Source organism: Phaseolus vulgaris, chromosome 8 (assembly GCF_051622355.1).
Source record: "Phaseolus vulgaris cultivar YP4 chromosome 8, ASM5162235v1, whole genome shotgun sequence".
In the NCBI taxonomy this organism is placed as follows: Eukaryota; Viridiplantae; Streptophyta; class Magnoliopsida; order Fabales; family Fabaceae; genus Phaseolus; species Phaseolus vulgaris.
In genome coordinates, this window is record NC_143505.1 from 61,778,182 (window position 1) to 61,794,674 (window position 16,493).

General features: G+C 31.7%; 1 protein-coding gene and 1 pseudogene across 1 annotated transcript; one reads left to right on the forward strand and one right to left on the reverse strand.

Moving 5' to 3' along the window:
- Window positions 1-2,285: 2,285 nt before the first annotated feature.
- LOC137825454 (receptor-like protein 7) lies at window positions 2,286-5,403 on the forward strand (annotated as a pseudogene).
- Window positions 5,404-10,778: 5,375 nt separating this feature from the next.
- On the reverse strand, window positions 10,779-14,256 carry LOC137826158 (heat shock cognate protein 80). The gene is made up of 3 exons (XM_068632026.2): window positions 13,926-14,256; window positions 12,864-13,005; window positions 10,779-12,778 (listed from the first exon to the last, which is right to left on the reverse strand). Exons 1-3 carry the CDS (start codon window positions 14,046-14,048, stop codon window positions 10,944-10,946), a joined length of 2,100 nt encoding a protein of 699 aa, XP_068488127.1. The 5' UTR covers window positions 14,049-14,256; the 3' UTR covers window positions 10,779-10,943.
- Window positions 14,257-16,493: the final 2,237 nt, after the last annotated feature.

The following is a 16,493-nucleotide window of genomic DNA, read 5'->3' on the forward strand; positions in this document are numbered from 1 at the left end:
ACTTCTCTCCTGAATAGTAATTTTTTCAAGCAGGCCACTTTTCTTCACTTCCTTCAACAACTGCTCATAATTCTCCTGGGCTCTCTTCCCCTTTTCACATTGCTCCTCTCTCATTTTTTCAGTCTTTTTCTGGTACTTCAACAATTCGAAGCTTTGATCAGCAATCAAGATTTCAGGAAACAAATATGAAGCTGACTGATGGATATTCTCGGCCAAAGTTCAATATTGCTGCTGCCATGGAATGGTTGTGCTTCCGCTTAGATATGGAATTGAACATAATTTTTTCCCTTTTATATGTTTTATGTGATTTGAAGGCCTTGCTGGTTTAGCGGTTAAGTATGGATTAAATTTGAACATGATACAAGCTTGCATGATAGTTGGTGATGGTATAGTAAGCGTTTATGTTACATCAATTTGCTGAAATCAGATCTGGAATATGTATACACAACCATAAGATGTTTTGATCATTGGATCATGAATCATTCTAACAAGCTTCAAGGTACAATAACGAAGCAAAGCAATCCTCAAATTTACATCTCTGTGAAAAAACAGACATTGGGAAACTATCTCTTATAAATACTCTGTGGTTCAGTTTTGTTCTAACTAACAGCAACATCTATCTCTTTATACACATTACACAAACCTTAAAGCTTGAAACTTAGTACTAAGAAGAGGAACATGGTATCTAAAAACCCAACCCCTCTGAAACTTTCTACATGGACCCTTCTGCTATGTCGCTCATCCCTTTTGCTGCCGATTTCCTTGAGAACCCTGCTAAGAAGACTCGCAAACCTTACACTGTCACCAATTCTAGGGAGAGTTGGACCGAACCAGAGCATGACAAGTTACTAGAAGCTCTGCAGTTGTATGTCAATTTCACTTTTTTAATCTGTCTTGCACTAGGATGTAGTGTGTGGATTTTGAAGCTCAATTTAGACATGTGTTTTAGTAGTATACCGTATACAAAGTTTTAAATTGTTGTTGAAGTTGTTTTTCATATAAGGAGAAATTGATGATAAATGTGGAGGGTATAATTGTGGTCACTGACACTGCAAAATCCTTAATGTGTGTTGTAAACTCTGGTAGTTTCGGGGTATGTGCTTATGAAGAATCATTACAGTTATACCTCAAGGTCTACGATTTAAGTATTTCCTATTTTTTACTGGTTTAGTGTTAGACTAGGGTATTATATTTATTGCTGTTATTGCTATTTGAAAATGACTTGACTTAGAACAATTTTCAATATGTTGAGTCATGTGTGACACGTTGAATTCTACCATTTGAATGGCTGGTTTTGACTGTTCTTCAGTATGGCATTGCTTGAAACTCGTTGAAAAAGAGACTATCAGAAGGAGATTAGGCAGGTTTATTATTCTTTTTGAAGTGTTTTTTTCATTAGAAACTTAGATTGGCACATTGATTTCTTCACAGTACCAAAACATCATTTTATACTTAGTCTTATCAAGTTATGCACCTTGGAGGAGATGGATTTTTATATGTTAATTTCCAAAGAACTTGTGCACTACATGGAAAGTGTACCTTACTGATACTTCCACCGACAAATAGCATGATGCATATCTAGTTACAAACGGATTTTAAATGCATTATATAAATTGATATTGGCATGATAGTTGGTAATAGGATAATAAGCTTTTATGTTACATCATTTTGCTGAAATCATATCTGCAAAATAGGAACGTTTTTTAGACAAGCAGTTTCAATCCAAATCATATCTACTAAATAGGATAAAGATACAAAACATAAGTTTAAAGATGGAAAATCAAAAGAAAAACTCCCAGTGTTTAGGACATATTGTACTTAATTGTCTATTTATCCAAAAAAAATGTTGTACTTGTCTGTTTCTATAAATTTTTAAAAAAAATACAAAATAAGAGAGGAAACGCGGTTTTAGATTAGTAAAGAGAAACAAGTGTTGGTCTAACTTAATAATTCAAGAAATAAAACTCTAAATTTCATTGATGAATAACTGTATCAACTCTGACCCGCAATGAATATGATGTGAAATGACTTTGGATTTCATGAAGCGAAATAGGAACCCAAGTCATGCATGCTTCTATGTGTAGCTGCAAGAGTTTTAATCACGAAAATGACTTGACTTCTAATAATCAGTTGAACAGATGGTTTGAAATTGATTTCTATGACAAACTAGGAGTCTAGGACCACAATCAAAGCTTCATTTTAACAACCAAAACCTTGTCTCAAGTTTTAATTTGGCTATAAATATTCATCTTTAATACCTTTTCCTTCCATGTCTATCTCTTTTATACTAAGTCTGTCTGACCACTGTAGACCGCACATAAGTTAGAATGAAATCATCCATGACAATGGGGTGGTTGTTTCCTCTGTGTTGTCATTTTCTGCTCTTTCATTTTTCATTCTCTCATTCCTTCTGTCACCCCCATGACAACCTTGCACTGCTTCACTTCAAGGCCTCCTTAACTATTCATACTACTATGTATACTTATTATTATTGCGATCAGGTTTATCCAACCATAGCAACATGGGAAAATGGAACAGATTGCTGCTCTTGGTCTGGAGTCACATGTAACCCCATTTCTGGTCATGTCACTGCCATCGACCTTGCATGTGCTGGACTTCAGGGTCAAATCAGTGCAAACAGTACCCTTTTCAGTCTTTCTCATATGCAATCACTCAATCTTGCTTTCAATGACTTCTCCAACTCTCAGATTCCATCTCCAATAGGTGAGTTTGTGAGCCTCACACACCTCAACTTGTCTTCTTCAAACTTTGAAGGTGAAATTCCTCCTCAAATCTCACATCTTTCCAAATTACAATCACTTGATCTCTCTCTCCCACTGTTAAAGTGGAAAGAAAGCACATGGAAGAGGATGCTAAAAAATGCAACCGAACTAAGGGTACTAGTTTTGAATAATACAGATTTGTCATCAACTTCAATGAGGTCACTCAATTTTTCTTCCTCTCTGGTCACTCTAAGTCTTAGAGGAACTGGGTTGAAGGGAAAGTTGACCGATGACATTCTTTGTTTGCCAAATCTACAAAACCTAGATCTATCAGATAATGTTGACCTTCATGGCCAACTTCCAAGCCTGAGTTGTAGCTCAGCTTCTCTCAACGTCTTACAAATCTCAAATTGTGAATTACAAGGGCCAATCCCTCCTTCTTTCTCTAACCTTACAAGTCTTACTTTATTGGACCTCTCATACAATTCCCTCAATGGTTCAATTTCATCCTCACTCTTAACCCTTCCACGTCTAAATGTTCTGTTCCTCTATAATAATTATCTCAGTGGTCAAATACCAAATGTACTTCATCAATCAAACAGACTTGAAAAATTGGATTTGTCTGTTAACAATATCCGAGGTGAGCTGCCATCAACAATTTCAAATCTTCAACACCTCATTCGCTTGGATATATAACGTAACAAATTAGAGGGACCTCTGCCCAACAAAATAGCAACGTTTTCAAATCTAAATTTTTTATCCTTGAATGACAACTTGCTAAATGGTACAATTCCTTCTTGGTGTTTCTCTTTGCCATCGTTGGTGGAATTATATCTATTGAATAATCAGTTCACGGGCCATATACCTGCAATCTCCTCATATTCCTTGCAGTATCTATCTTTGAGTGACAACAAGCTACAGGGCAATATTTCAGAATCATTTTTCAACCTTGTCAACCTTACTTATTTATCTCTGTCATCGAACAACTTCAGTGGTTCTGTCAATTTTTCACTTTTCTCCAAGTTCCAAAATCTTGAAAATCTTCACCTTTCAAATCTAAGTCAATTATCACTAAACTTTGAATCAAGTGTCAATTATAGTTTCTCCCGCTTAGAGAGGTTGGACTTGTCTTCTTCTGGTTTAACCGAATTTCCAAAATTATCAAGAAAAGTCCCAGTTTTGAAATTTCTCATTTTGTCCAACAACAAATTGAATGGAAAAGTGCCCAATTGGGTTCATGAAATAGATTCTTTACTTGTTGTACACCTAGCCCAAAACTTTTTGACAACACCAGTGGACCAATTCTCTAGGAACTACCAACTCATACAGCTTGATCTAAGTTACAACTTACTCACTGGCAGTATCTCTTCATCAATTTGCAATGCAAGTTCACTTGATACTCTCGTGTTGTCCAACAACAAGTTGACTGGCACCATACCACAATGCCTTGCGAGTTCATCGTCCCTTTCCATTTTGAATCTAGAAATGAACAGACTTAATGGAACTTTGCCAAATACCTTTTCAAATAATAGTCTAGAGATTCTGAATCTCAATGACAACCGATTAAAAGGTCCTTTGCCAGAATCTTTGTCCAACTGCATGCAACTGGGGGTTTTAAATCTTGGCAACAATCAAATAGACGATACATTTCCCCACTGGCTTCGAACTCTACTGTATCTGAAAGTGTTGGTTTTGCGGGCTAATAAATTGCACGGTCCCATTGCCGTATTCAACCCCAAGCATGGATTTCCCATTTTGAATATTTTTGATATCTCATCCAACAACTTCAGCGGCCCAATTCCAGAAGACTACATCCAAAGTTTTGAATCCATGAAGAATATTGTTCAAGATGAGGTGGTTGGCAATCCACAGCAATACATGCTATGGCCATCTACTAATGCAATATGATGTATATTATTCACCTACGACTGTTACAACAAAAGGCACGAGTGTGCCATTCAGAAAAATTCCAACAAACTTTGTAAGCATTGATTTATCAGGAAACAAATTTGAAGGAGAGATTCCAAATGTAATTGGAGAGCTTCAAGCACTCATTGGACTCAACCTCTCCCACAACAGACTCAGTGGTCCTATTCCCCAATCCATGGGAAATTTGATAATACTGGAGTCATTGGATCTGTCTTCAAATATGCTCACTGGTAGAATTCCTACAGAATTGGTGAATATGAAGTTTCTTGAAGTGCTGAATCTTTCCTACAATAATCTTGTGGGAGAAATACCTCAAGGAAAGCAGTTTGGTTCTTTTATGAATGATTCCTATGAGGGAAACTTGGGCTTATGTGGAGTTCCATTGTCAGTGAAATGTGGGGAGGAGCATGAACAACATTCTCCACCTTCACAAACATTGTGGAGAGAAGAGAAATTTGGATTTGGTTGGGAAGCAGTGGCTATAGGATATGGGTGTGGAATGGTATTTGGAGTGGTGATGGGAAGCTTTGTATTTCTCATTGGAAAGCCTGAATTGCTTGTGAGAATGTTTGGTGGTTAAGTTAGTTATATGCTGAAATGGAACACTGTGTTGAGTTGAGGACTCATGAAAGAATAAATCAGCTCATGCAAGTATGATTCTTTATATGTTGTTTTCTTTTCTTCAATTGTGGTGAATTTGTAAAAGTGTTTAAAGATTTATAAATCTAGCAAGTTTGTGTTCTCTTTAAAATTTAAAATTAAATTACCCTTTATAATAATCTTTCGTTTATTTGCTAATTGCATGTGCATTGTTGTAATGCTTCAAAATTAGTATAAATGTTCAAGACATTTCTAAGTTCTATAAATTTACATCCCCATTGTAAGATTGAAATTTTCAAACACTTCACAAAACAATTTGCATCCTTCTAATTTACCTACAGTGACATGTGATCTCAAATAGTAAAACATCTCACTGTATCCGAAAAGGAGCATGAAAAAATTTAGACCAAGAGTTGTCTAATTATAAATAGTATCCTTCTATGTGACAGTAGAGAGGAACCTGTTTACTACCTTCTTAGTCTCCTAACCAAAATATAACTAATTCTTGATATATAATTTAAGAACATATACCTTTTTAGTGTTCTAACTAGGGACCAAAAAATGAAAGCTTTTCAGAGTTCTGTCACTGAACTTTATGAGTGAAGCATCTTAAACCACCTAACATAATCTTTTCAGCTCAATGTGGAGTGGATTATCTAGGATCCTCATATATAACTCATGCTGATTATTGGTGTGAGTGAGTGTTCTTCTTTGATGGGTCTACAGCAGCACAACTTCCCTTTGTTTGTGAGAAGAGTGAGGAAGGATCAACTGAAGACATTTCCTGCATCACACGCTCTGTGACCTGCTCAGTGATTTGTTGCTCAATCTTTTCCAACTCTTCAGGACTCAGTGATGTAGCAGTGTGAACATGTGAAGAGGGAGTCCCAAAGTAGTGTGTAATCCCACACCTGCACCGGCTGCACGAACACGACCAGGATGCTCAGGACGTCTAACAGTAGTAGACAGTACTACAAGATAATCATTAAATAACAATTAAATTTAGATACCAAAAATAGTTAGTCACTATATTGACTAAATTAGATACTAATTTAGATACTAAAAAATTATTCATATATAAAGTGAATTCTATTATTAATAAAAATTTATAAAATAGTTTCTAAATTGTTATCTAAATTAGTTACCTAGGTTTTAGCTGCTAATATTTTAGATTCTAAATTAGTATTTAAAAGACTAATAGAAACTAATTTAGAATATAAAGTAGTAAGTAGCTAACACTTTGGTAGCTAATGATTAGATACCAATTTAAAAACTATTTTATAAAAAAAATTAATAATAGAAATTGTTTTAGATACCAATAATTTTTTTAAATTATAATATGGTCTCTAATTTAGTTAAATAGTAACTAATTATTTTGATCTCTAAAACTAGTTTATATTTAATGATTTTCTTGTACTATGTAGATGTTTGTAATGGGATGAGCTTCACAAGATCAAGTCCTTATCAAATGAACATATGATTTATTAGTATATCTAGTACAAAATTTACTTTAAAATAAAGTCAACAACTAAATAAATTTATCCAAATAATCTTATTATTATTTCTTAGTGTTAAATTATCTAAAATAGCCTAAAAATGTCAAAATGATAATAAAAGACAATAATATGATGTAAATATTTAAGATTGCCAAGATGACACAATAAAGAACCAAAATGGTTCAAAATAAAGAATATTCATAAGAGGTAAAATTTCATAAGCTGTGAAATTAATAGAAATGTGTTGAAATTAATAAATAATTGAATCATATCTTTCTCTCATGTGTAACACAACATTTTGAGAACTTGTGGCCATAAATTGTTGAGAGTAAATACCACATATTTGAAACAGCAAAACTTAGTTGGTTGATAACCTATCTAAGCCTTGTGTTTCTCTAAATCTTCATTTATGGATCATTTTTCTCTACTTTGTTGCTGATAATTAATCCAAATCCTTTTGTGAAACAAACAATTCATTCTGCAAAAGAACATCACATTTTGTGCAATCCTTCTCAACTATCTAGGTATATGTACTTATCTTTCATATATGGTTTCACCCTTCAATTAACATTTACAAAATGTGCATGCATGTTTTCTGTAGTCAACCCATTCAAACATTACCATGATGCATAATTAGATGTTAAATCATTAGCCAATCATATATTATATAGAACAAATCCAAAGAAATTCATAACAAAGCATAATAATAAATTTAAAATACACATTCAAACTTGTTTGTGGTTTGGGATTTTTTATGACTTTCTTTTGGTTCTTTTTAGAACTTCTTATTCGGAATGCAAAGCAAGATTTTGAATGTCATGTATCCTTATGAAATTTTAGAGTTGCAGATTGTGCTTGAGGAGATATTTTTTTCTGATGTTTTATTAGTTGGATATGTAAAAGTAGATGGTATTGTTAGGATCTATTGTATAAGGGTTGAAATATTTCTTCTTCTTTTTTCTTGTTTATAAAAAAATATATGCATCACTTTTCTTTTATCTCGTTCATGCATGTCCTTAAACACAAGACATAGGATATCATTTATTTTGCAGAAGATTTGCTTTCAATTTTGTTTCTGAGAAATTGAACCTTTTACTATCTCTTTCTTCTTCTCAGAATTTATTTTCTATTTTGATTCAAGAAACAACTTGAACTTTTGCTTATTTGACCAATTTATTCTAAAAACACAAAATTAACAAAAATAATAGTTAAAACCCAAATAAACTCAATTATATAAATATTAATTAAAACAGTGGATTTATTTATTATTATAGTCTCCAATAATCTATGATTAAAGTTATTGAGTGTGAATAAATATATGTTCATCGGTAATAGTTGATGTGTAAAGTCCAACCATGCAAGTATCTTTTTGAAATGTTGATTTGGTGTGATTTTAGAATACTTTGTTGGTGAATTATTAATTGAATGAATGTTGATAGGAAGAAGATGGAGGGGAAAATGGAGAAAAATGAGAGTTGCATCACAGTAAAGAATGTAAAAACACAAATGGAAATAAAAAAGTTGAACATGGATGTTATCAAGAACCAGCATATGCCTGAATCACCAACAAGTGCACGTGCATTGTTGAAGAAGTCTAGTAGTGAGAGGAGGAATTGTTTGTGCTCACCCACCACACATGTTGGTTCCTTCAAGTGTCGCCACCATCGTGGTGGAATGAGTCATGCAAACTCTAGTTCCAATCTCTCCACAATGGATTCTACACCCTCACTTCAACCACAATAAAGTTGTTTGGATTCTTCTAATGTTGATGCATGTGTTTGGATATGTGTTTTATACCAAGTGTTTTAATGGAAACAACTCTCGTGTTACAAGAAAAATGATAAATTGACAATTTTGTTCTAGTATATAATTTTTTTTTTAATTTTAAATTTTGTATGAAACGACAAAAATATATTTTTTAATATCATCAATTAGAGATTGTATACTGGAACAAGTTGTCAATATATCGTTCATCGTGTTATAATGAACTATGTATGTACTTTCTTACTTCATTTATCTCTTTTACTTGGTCAAATTTGTATATTATAACAAACAACTACTACTTTTTTTTTTTGTTGTATCAAAATAATAAAGCCTTTCTATCTTCTAAACAGGTATATTTCTTCTCTATTCTCTTCTTCCTTTAACAATTTTTTTATGTTAGATTAAGAACGTGTTGTCTCTTGAATCTATGAAATTAACTTGTTAAGGAGATTTCATAACTGTTAGAATTAAATAACTTATCATGTGTCAAGCTATTTTATTCTAATTTATAGAACATTGTATTGATCAAAATTATTTTACTTTTTATAGACTTGAAAATTTACTTTTGATTGAACCCATTAATTCATGAAAACAATAGTAATCTCTTTGAGCGATGAATAAAAGAAAGAATTATTTAAATTTTAATATTCTTTACAAAAAGAAGTTAAAAAATATAAAAATAGTATGATTAAAATATTTATATACTAAAAATCAAGAGAGAAAATTAGGAGATATTTGACATAAGGAACTTTAATCATGTTAAAGAATTATGATTTATTAACAGTTGTTTATTAAAGTTAGATTATATCTGTTTATAACTAATGAATAAATAAAATAATTATGTTTTTAAAAAAAATACATATTTATGGAAATGCAGGAGGAAATTATGGCAGTACAAAAATAAATGTACTTATTTTAGGTGTTTATCTGTACAGGTAGAAAAACAGGGTAAATGATAGGGACTATGGAATTAGTTATATAGTTTTTAAAATGAAAAACTATACTTAGTTTTGTTGCATTTTGATGAGAACCCATTTAATCTCTCCCAAGGTGCAAAAGGAAAGTATCTCTAAAAGGGCTGCTTCTTTCTGCACCTCCATTTATTCTTCTCCCACCTCCATAAATTTTCATATTTCTAAAAATACCCCTTTATAATCTTTTCTCAAATTCGTAAATTTTCATATTTTCAATTTTCAAAAGTACCCTTCTGTTATTAGCTTATGGATTACATGATCCAAAAACTTTTTTTTTCAGATGCATGATTAGTTTTCGGATTATGTAATTCATAAGTCTTTTTTAGTTTTTGAATTACATAATCTAAAAGTTTTTTTAAATGTATGTCTGGATTACATAATCCGGAAACAAAAGTATGGATAAAAAAGTATTTCTAGTTGTGTATGGGGTGAAAGAAGAAACTATGGAGGTGCAGAAAGAAACAGTCCTCTAAAAGAACAATACAACAAAGTAGATGCAAAGCTTTCAAGAAGATAAATGTTTGTGATTTTCTTGATTGTGAAGGCTTGGACTATGCTTGAGGATGGATTCTGGTTTGAATAAAGTATATTTTATTCTTCTCTTGAATAACACTTTTTCTATTCTGAAGAAGTATATTTATTTCTTCTTTATTCTTCTCTTTCTTTATACTTTTTTAAAGTTATTTTAAAAAATCCTTTCAGTTTTCAATTATTTGAAAATTTCCTTTTAATTTAACATGTTAATTCATGGAAACTGTGTCCATGTAGAGAAGTTTAAAGAGTATAAAAATGGATACTTAATAAAATTGGGACATAAAATAAGAGAAAAATTAGGACATATTTGACATACAGCTTTTTCTCATATTAAAGAGTTACGACTTATTGACAGCTATTCATAAAAATTTGATTACATATGTTTATAATTAAATAATAAAATGAAATAGTTGTACTTTATTAAATACTGATATTATGAACAACCTAAAACAATAAACGAGAAAAAAAAATAATAGTTAAATGAAATTAAAAAATAAATAAATATGTATATATCAGAAAACAAAATATTTATAAATTATAAATAACATGAATTGATGCATAAAACAAGGATAATCTAACCGTTTAATATATATGTACACACACTCAAATAATCGTAACAGTGTAAAATTATTTTAATTCTAATTATTTTGCTTAAAAAAAGTTGGTTTATTAAACTACATTTAATAAAAAAAAAACAGTGATGGAGATGGGGGGATATAATTCTAAAAACATCATAAGTTACTTAAAATGGAAGACAATTGGCAGAAGAAAACAGACACAAAAATTTGACATATAAAGAGAGTGAATCCTAAGTTAACAAAAGTTCAAATATTCGAAAATATAATAAAAACAAAGACTAAAGATAAAGACTGTGAAATCACACATTCTAAAAGGCAAAGAAAGTAGCAATAGTAGAGTTAGATTTAGTCGACTTCCTCCATCTTGCTGCCCTCAGCATCGGCATCGACATCCTCAAGAGGTGGCATGTCAGCATCAGCATCAGCAGCATCCTCGTCAATGCTGAGTCCAAGCTTGAGCATCCTGTGAATTCTGTTGCCAAAAGTGTTGGGATCATCAAGGCTGAAGCCAGAAGTTAGAAGAGCAGTCTCGAACAGCAAGAGAACCAAATCCTTCACAGATTTATCATTCTTGTCAGCATCAGCACGCTTCCTCAGCTCATCCATGATGGGATTCTCAGGGTTAATTTCCATTGTCTTCTTGCTTGACATGTAACCAGCCATGCTGCTGTCCCTCAATGCCTGTGCCTTCATGATCCTTTCCATGTTGGCTGTCCACCCATATTCACCAGTCACCAGACAGCAAGGAGAATCAACCACACGATCAGACACCACAACCTTCTCCACCTTGTCACCCAAAACATCCTTAATCACCTTGCAAAGACCGTCAAATTTATCCTTCAATTCTTCCTTCCTCTTCTTCTCGTCTTCACTCTCGTCAAGTTTCAGTCCTTCCTTAGTCGCAGACACCAACTTCTTTCCCTCGAATTCCTTAAGCTGACCAACAGCATATTCATCAATGGCATCAACCATGAATAGCACCTCATATCCCTTCTTTTTAAGCTTTTCCAAGAAGGGTGAATTCTCAACAGCTTTCCTGCTTTCACCGGTAATGTAGTAGATGTCACTCTGTCCTTCCTTCATCCTGGTGACATAGTCCTTCAGGCTCGTCATCTCATCACCACTCTTGGTGGAGTGATACCTCAACAATTCAGCTAGCTTTGTCTTGTTCTGGGAATCCTCGTGAATACCCAATTTTAGGTTCTTAGAGAAGGCTTCGTAGAACTTGTTATAATCCTCCTTGTTCTCAGCAATTTCAAAGAAAAGCTCAACACACTTCTTAACCAAGTTCTTGCGGATGACCTTCAGGATCTTGTTTTGCTGCAACATTTCTCTGGAAATGTTGAGAGGAAGGTCCTCAGAATCCACAATACCCTTAACAAAGCTAAGGTACTCTGGAATCAACTCTTCACAGTTGTCCATGATGAAGACTCTGCGTACATACAGTTTAATGTTGTTGGGCTTCTTCCTTGTGTCAAAGATATCAAAAGGTGCCCTCTTGGGGATAAAGAGGATAGCCTTAAACTCCAACTGACCCTCAACAGAGAAGTGCTTCACAGCCAAGTGTTCTTCCCAATCGTTGGTAAGACTCTTGTAGAAAGCAGCATATTCTTCTTTGTTAATCTCTTCAGGTTTCCTCATCCAGATAGGCTTCTGTTTGTTCACCAGAGACCACTCATGAGACACCTCCTTAATTTTCTTCTTTTTCTTCTCCTCCTTCTCCTTATCCTCATCGACCTCTTCAACTTTACCCTCCTCTTCCTTCTTCTCTTCCTCATCCTCATCATCAGAAATTTCCTTCTCAGTGGTCTTCTCAATCCAGAGAGAAATTGGATAACTGATGAATTCGGAATGCTTCTTTATCAAGTCCTTCAATCGACGCTCCTCAAGATACTCAAGTTGATCTTCCTTCAAATACAAAGTCATCTTTGTTCCCCTGCCAAGAGACTCACCATCGGTATCCCTTGTCACAGTGAAGGACCCTCCAGCTTGGGACTCCCAAACATACTGCTCGTCATCATTGTGCTTTGAGGTAACAATAACCTTCTCAGCTACAAGATAAGCTGAGTAGAAACCAACACCAAACTGACCAATCATGCTCACATCAGCACCTGCAGCCAGGGCTTCCATGAACTCCTTGGTTCCAGACCTTGCAATTGTACCCAAGTTGTTCACCAAATCTGTAACATAAAACGCACATGTTAAAAAAACATTACCATACAAGATCACCAATCTCACCAAGACTAACAAACCATCTTAACTTACCAGCCTTAGTCATGCCAATACCACTATCAATGATAGTCAATGTGTTGTTGGTCTTGTCAGGAATAATGTGGATGAACAGCTCTGGCTGGCCATCAAGCTTGCTCTTATCAGTCAGACTCTCGAATCGAATCTTGTCCAAAGCCTGTACAGGTAAAAACATGCCAGAAATCAGATATAACCCCATAGAGAACAGCAAACATTCCTAAATGGAATGTCACAAAGGGTAATACCTCATAATCAATCCAAATCACCCACTCCATTCGAAATAAAAAACACAGTATGTGTCCACCCTTGTTTCGAATTGAATTAATAAAATACATTCAGTGAAGCCATAAACATTACTAACAAGGTGTTAAACAAAACAGATCCAAAAACAAACAAAACATTTTTTCCCTTGAATTCTCCCTAACTTCTCGATATAAAGGTAAAGGTTTCGTTCAGACTGAAAACAAAACAAAAAAAATGAAACAAAACTTGCGTTGTAACTACATACAATGCAAGAGGCTTAGAAATAATTAACAATTAACAAACATATACGAGTATTTCTCTTAAACAACATTTAGTTATGATTTATTTTCCTTACAGTATAATTATTTATCTTACAACTAAGGTCGATATTATGAACATCCCAACAATGGTAAAAAAAATCACATCATGCCATTCCATTTTAGAAAAGTTTATCAAAAAAATGTTTAACCATTTCTTGCGTAGAGATATGTTTTCATAACTCTTGTCAAATTTAAGACGCGTCAAAACAATTATATTCTGAAACAAACAGTCCTCTTTCAGGTAAAAAGACACAAAGCCAGAGCAATCGCAATAGAATGAACAATTAAAAGCAGGCAAATCATAGAAATCACAGTTAATCAAAAATTAGTTGAACTATAACACATCCAGAAAATCATGCAGGCGTTGAGTAATAGAATAAGAAAATTCAAACCATGATATAGAAGGACGGAAAAAGACGTCAAAAAACAAAGACAATAATAACCTAAAAAGGATGACAGAAATATGATAAGACGATTATGATAAATACATGAATAATAAGGAAAAAAACGTTACATCAGAAGCATTGCTAATGAGTTCGCGAAGGAAAATCTCCTTGTTGCTGTAGAAGGTGTTGATGATAAGACTGAGAAGCTGGTTGATCTCAGCCTGAAAAGCGAACGTCTCCGTCTCCGACATTTCGGATCTACCTTCTGTGATCTTGAGATTCAGAAAAAGAGAGAAAAGAGAGAAAGTCGCAGGCGAAGATGCGAAGAAGGAAAGGAAATGGAACACTGAAACGTTAGGAGTGTGAAGTTAAGTAGGAGTGCTTGGCTAGGGTTTGGGTCTTCTAGATCCTTCTTTCTAACTACCAATGTTTATTCTTCTCATTTCTCGGAACCGACCCACTCCTTTATTTGGGTCCATCTGTTTTTAAAATTACACTTCCACCCCTCCCTGCTTTTTTTCATTACTATAATTTATTTTATGTACTAAAAATGGTTTATTTCACTACAAAATACAAATTAATTTTACTTATTTTATATTTAATTTCAATTTTAACACTACAAGTATGTCTGACTATTTTTTTTAAAGGTTACTTTTTTTTTAATTCTTTATTTTATTTTTGTGTTTGCTTAGTCACTTTAATTTAAAAAGTTTGATTTGGTTTTTAATTTTTTAAATTATTTATTTTAATCTTTTCCACTAAATAACTGGTAGAACATGTTAGAAAAATTGAGTTTGAATGTTATGCTAAAAATTTTGATATAAGTTCTTAATTAATTTATATTATGATAATACTGGTATTTAAGAAATAAAATAGTTCTGTGATTGGTTGGGTTGGGAGTAATTCTTTTTTCAGTATTTATTTTTTGTACGACAAATTAAACAAATTATATTTTAATACTGATTTTTTATATATAAAATTAAAAGAATATAATTTATAAATTATCTAACTGCACTCTTGTGATATTGTGAAAAACATAGTCAATATAATATAATAGTTAAATTTACAAATATTCCTGCAATATGGTAAATTTATAAATAATAAGTTTATTTTAAGTTTACAAATGTAATGCAATATGGTAAAAAAACTTTAAAAATCTCATACAATATAGTTTTTATTTTTTTTATTTAATTAAAAAAAATATTAAACAAATTTAAATTTATAACACAATAAACATAATTATATTAAAACAATTAAAATTTTCATGATAAATTATTAATTTTGATTTGTTGTTACTCATATAAAATTAACAAAAAGAATATAAATAATAAATTTTGAATAGAAGAAAAAAAGTGTGTTTTTTTCAATTAATTTTGGAAACTGTTTTTTTTTTAATAAATAATTAAAATTAATAAATAAAATTTTTATATTTTTAAAATTAAAATAATTATAAATAATTATTTTATATAATTTGATTATTGTTATAATTTCATCAATAAAGATATTCGTTAATAATAATTTTATTTTTTTTTAATATAAATTTTTATTTTTCTTTAATAATATGTATTATATTTTTAATTCTTTGTTATTAATACTATCGATTTATTTTTATATAGATTATATGTTTAGTTCTCTGTTATTAATAATATCTATTATATATATATTTTTACTTTGTTTGAAAAAAAAAATATTATAATTATTATTTTAAGATTATGTAATAGTAAATATTTATATATATTATTAGTTTTCATTACATTACAATCTTTTAAAAAAAACTAAATTTATATAATAGATATATCATATTTTTAAACTAAACCATGTATGTTCCACTGATCAAAATACTAGTATATATATATTATGAATTTTTAAAAAATACATCTTTTGTTTTGATTTTATATTTTTCTGCCCTTCTAATTATCATTTTTTCTTTCTACCTGACATTTTGCAAATCAATTAGTCAATATATTATATTAGAAAAGGTTTTTGATGTAGGTTTCAAATATATTTTCGTTTATATGGAAAGATAGATGGTAAATATTATGAGATGAAATTTCTTACCATTTTAAGTTTGGAATTAAAGTTAAGCAATATAAAAGGAGTTTTATGAGACACAAGAATATGTCAAGTGACAAATTAAGAATATGTCAAGTAACAGTTTATGATAAATTTGATTTTGATTCACATTTTATATGTAATTGTTCTTGGATAATGAAAGGGTGGTCATTCTCACTAGAAATAAAGAACAAATATTCTTTTGAGTTAAAGAGTAAATCTATGCATTTAAGTCACTTTATGAGATATGTTAATGGGGATTGACATTCTCTTGGTTTTATTGTTTTAATGATTAGTGATTTTGTTTCATATTTAAATTCCCAACTTTGAGAACTCACAAAACTACAAAACTTAATTGATCCATTTAGGATTATGAAGATACCAAATAGTAATGCTCTTTTTCATATTTTTTTAGTATGGTTTTAAAGAAATGTGTATTTCTCTTCATGCACAATTTTAAAATCATGGAGAATCAAGGACAATATATAACATCCCCAAAAGTTATTACTTATAAAATAAATGGCATCAAATGAAAAAAAAAAAACACTGACTTGGATTTATGTATCCAGAACATTAGATATATGGGCCGAAAATCCCTAATCCCAAATCTATCATCTACCAAATAAGACTTTTTCTTCCTGCAT

Bases quoted from the DNA above. Each gene is read 5' to 3' on its own strand.
- LOC137826158 (XM_068632026.2), bottom strand. From the start codon at position 14,048: ATGTCGGAGACGGAGACGTTCGCTTTTCAGGCTGAGATCAACCAGCTT. The intron at 13,006-13,925 runs GTAACGTTTTTT...TTACCTGTACAG, and splicing joins TCATTAGCAATGCTTCTGAT to GCTTTGGACAAGATTCGATT. The intron at 12,779-12,863 runs GTAAGTTAAGAT...TTTATGTTACAG, and splicing joins TATTGGCATGACTAAGGCTG to ATTTGGTGAACAACTTGGGT.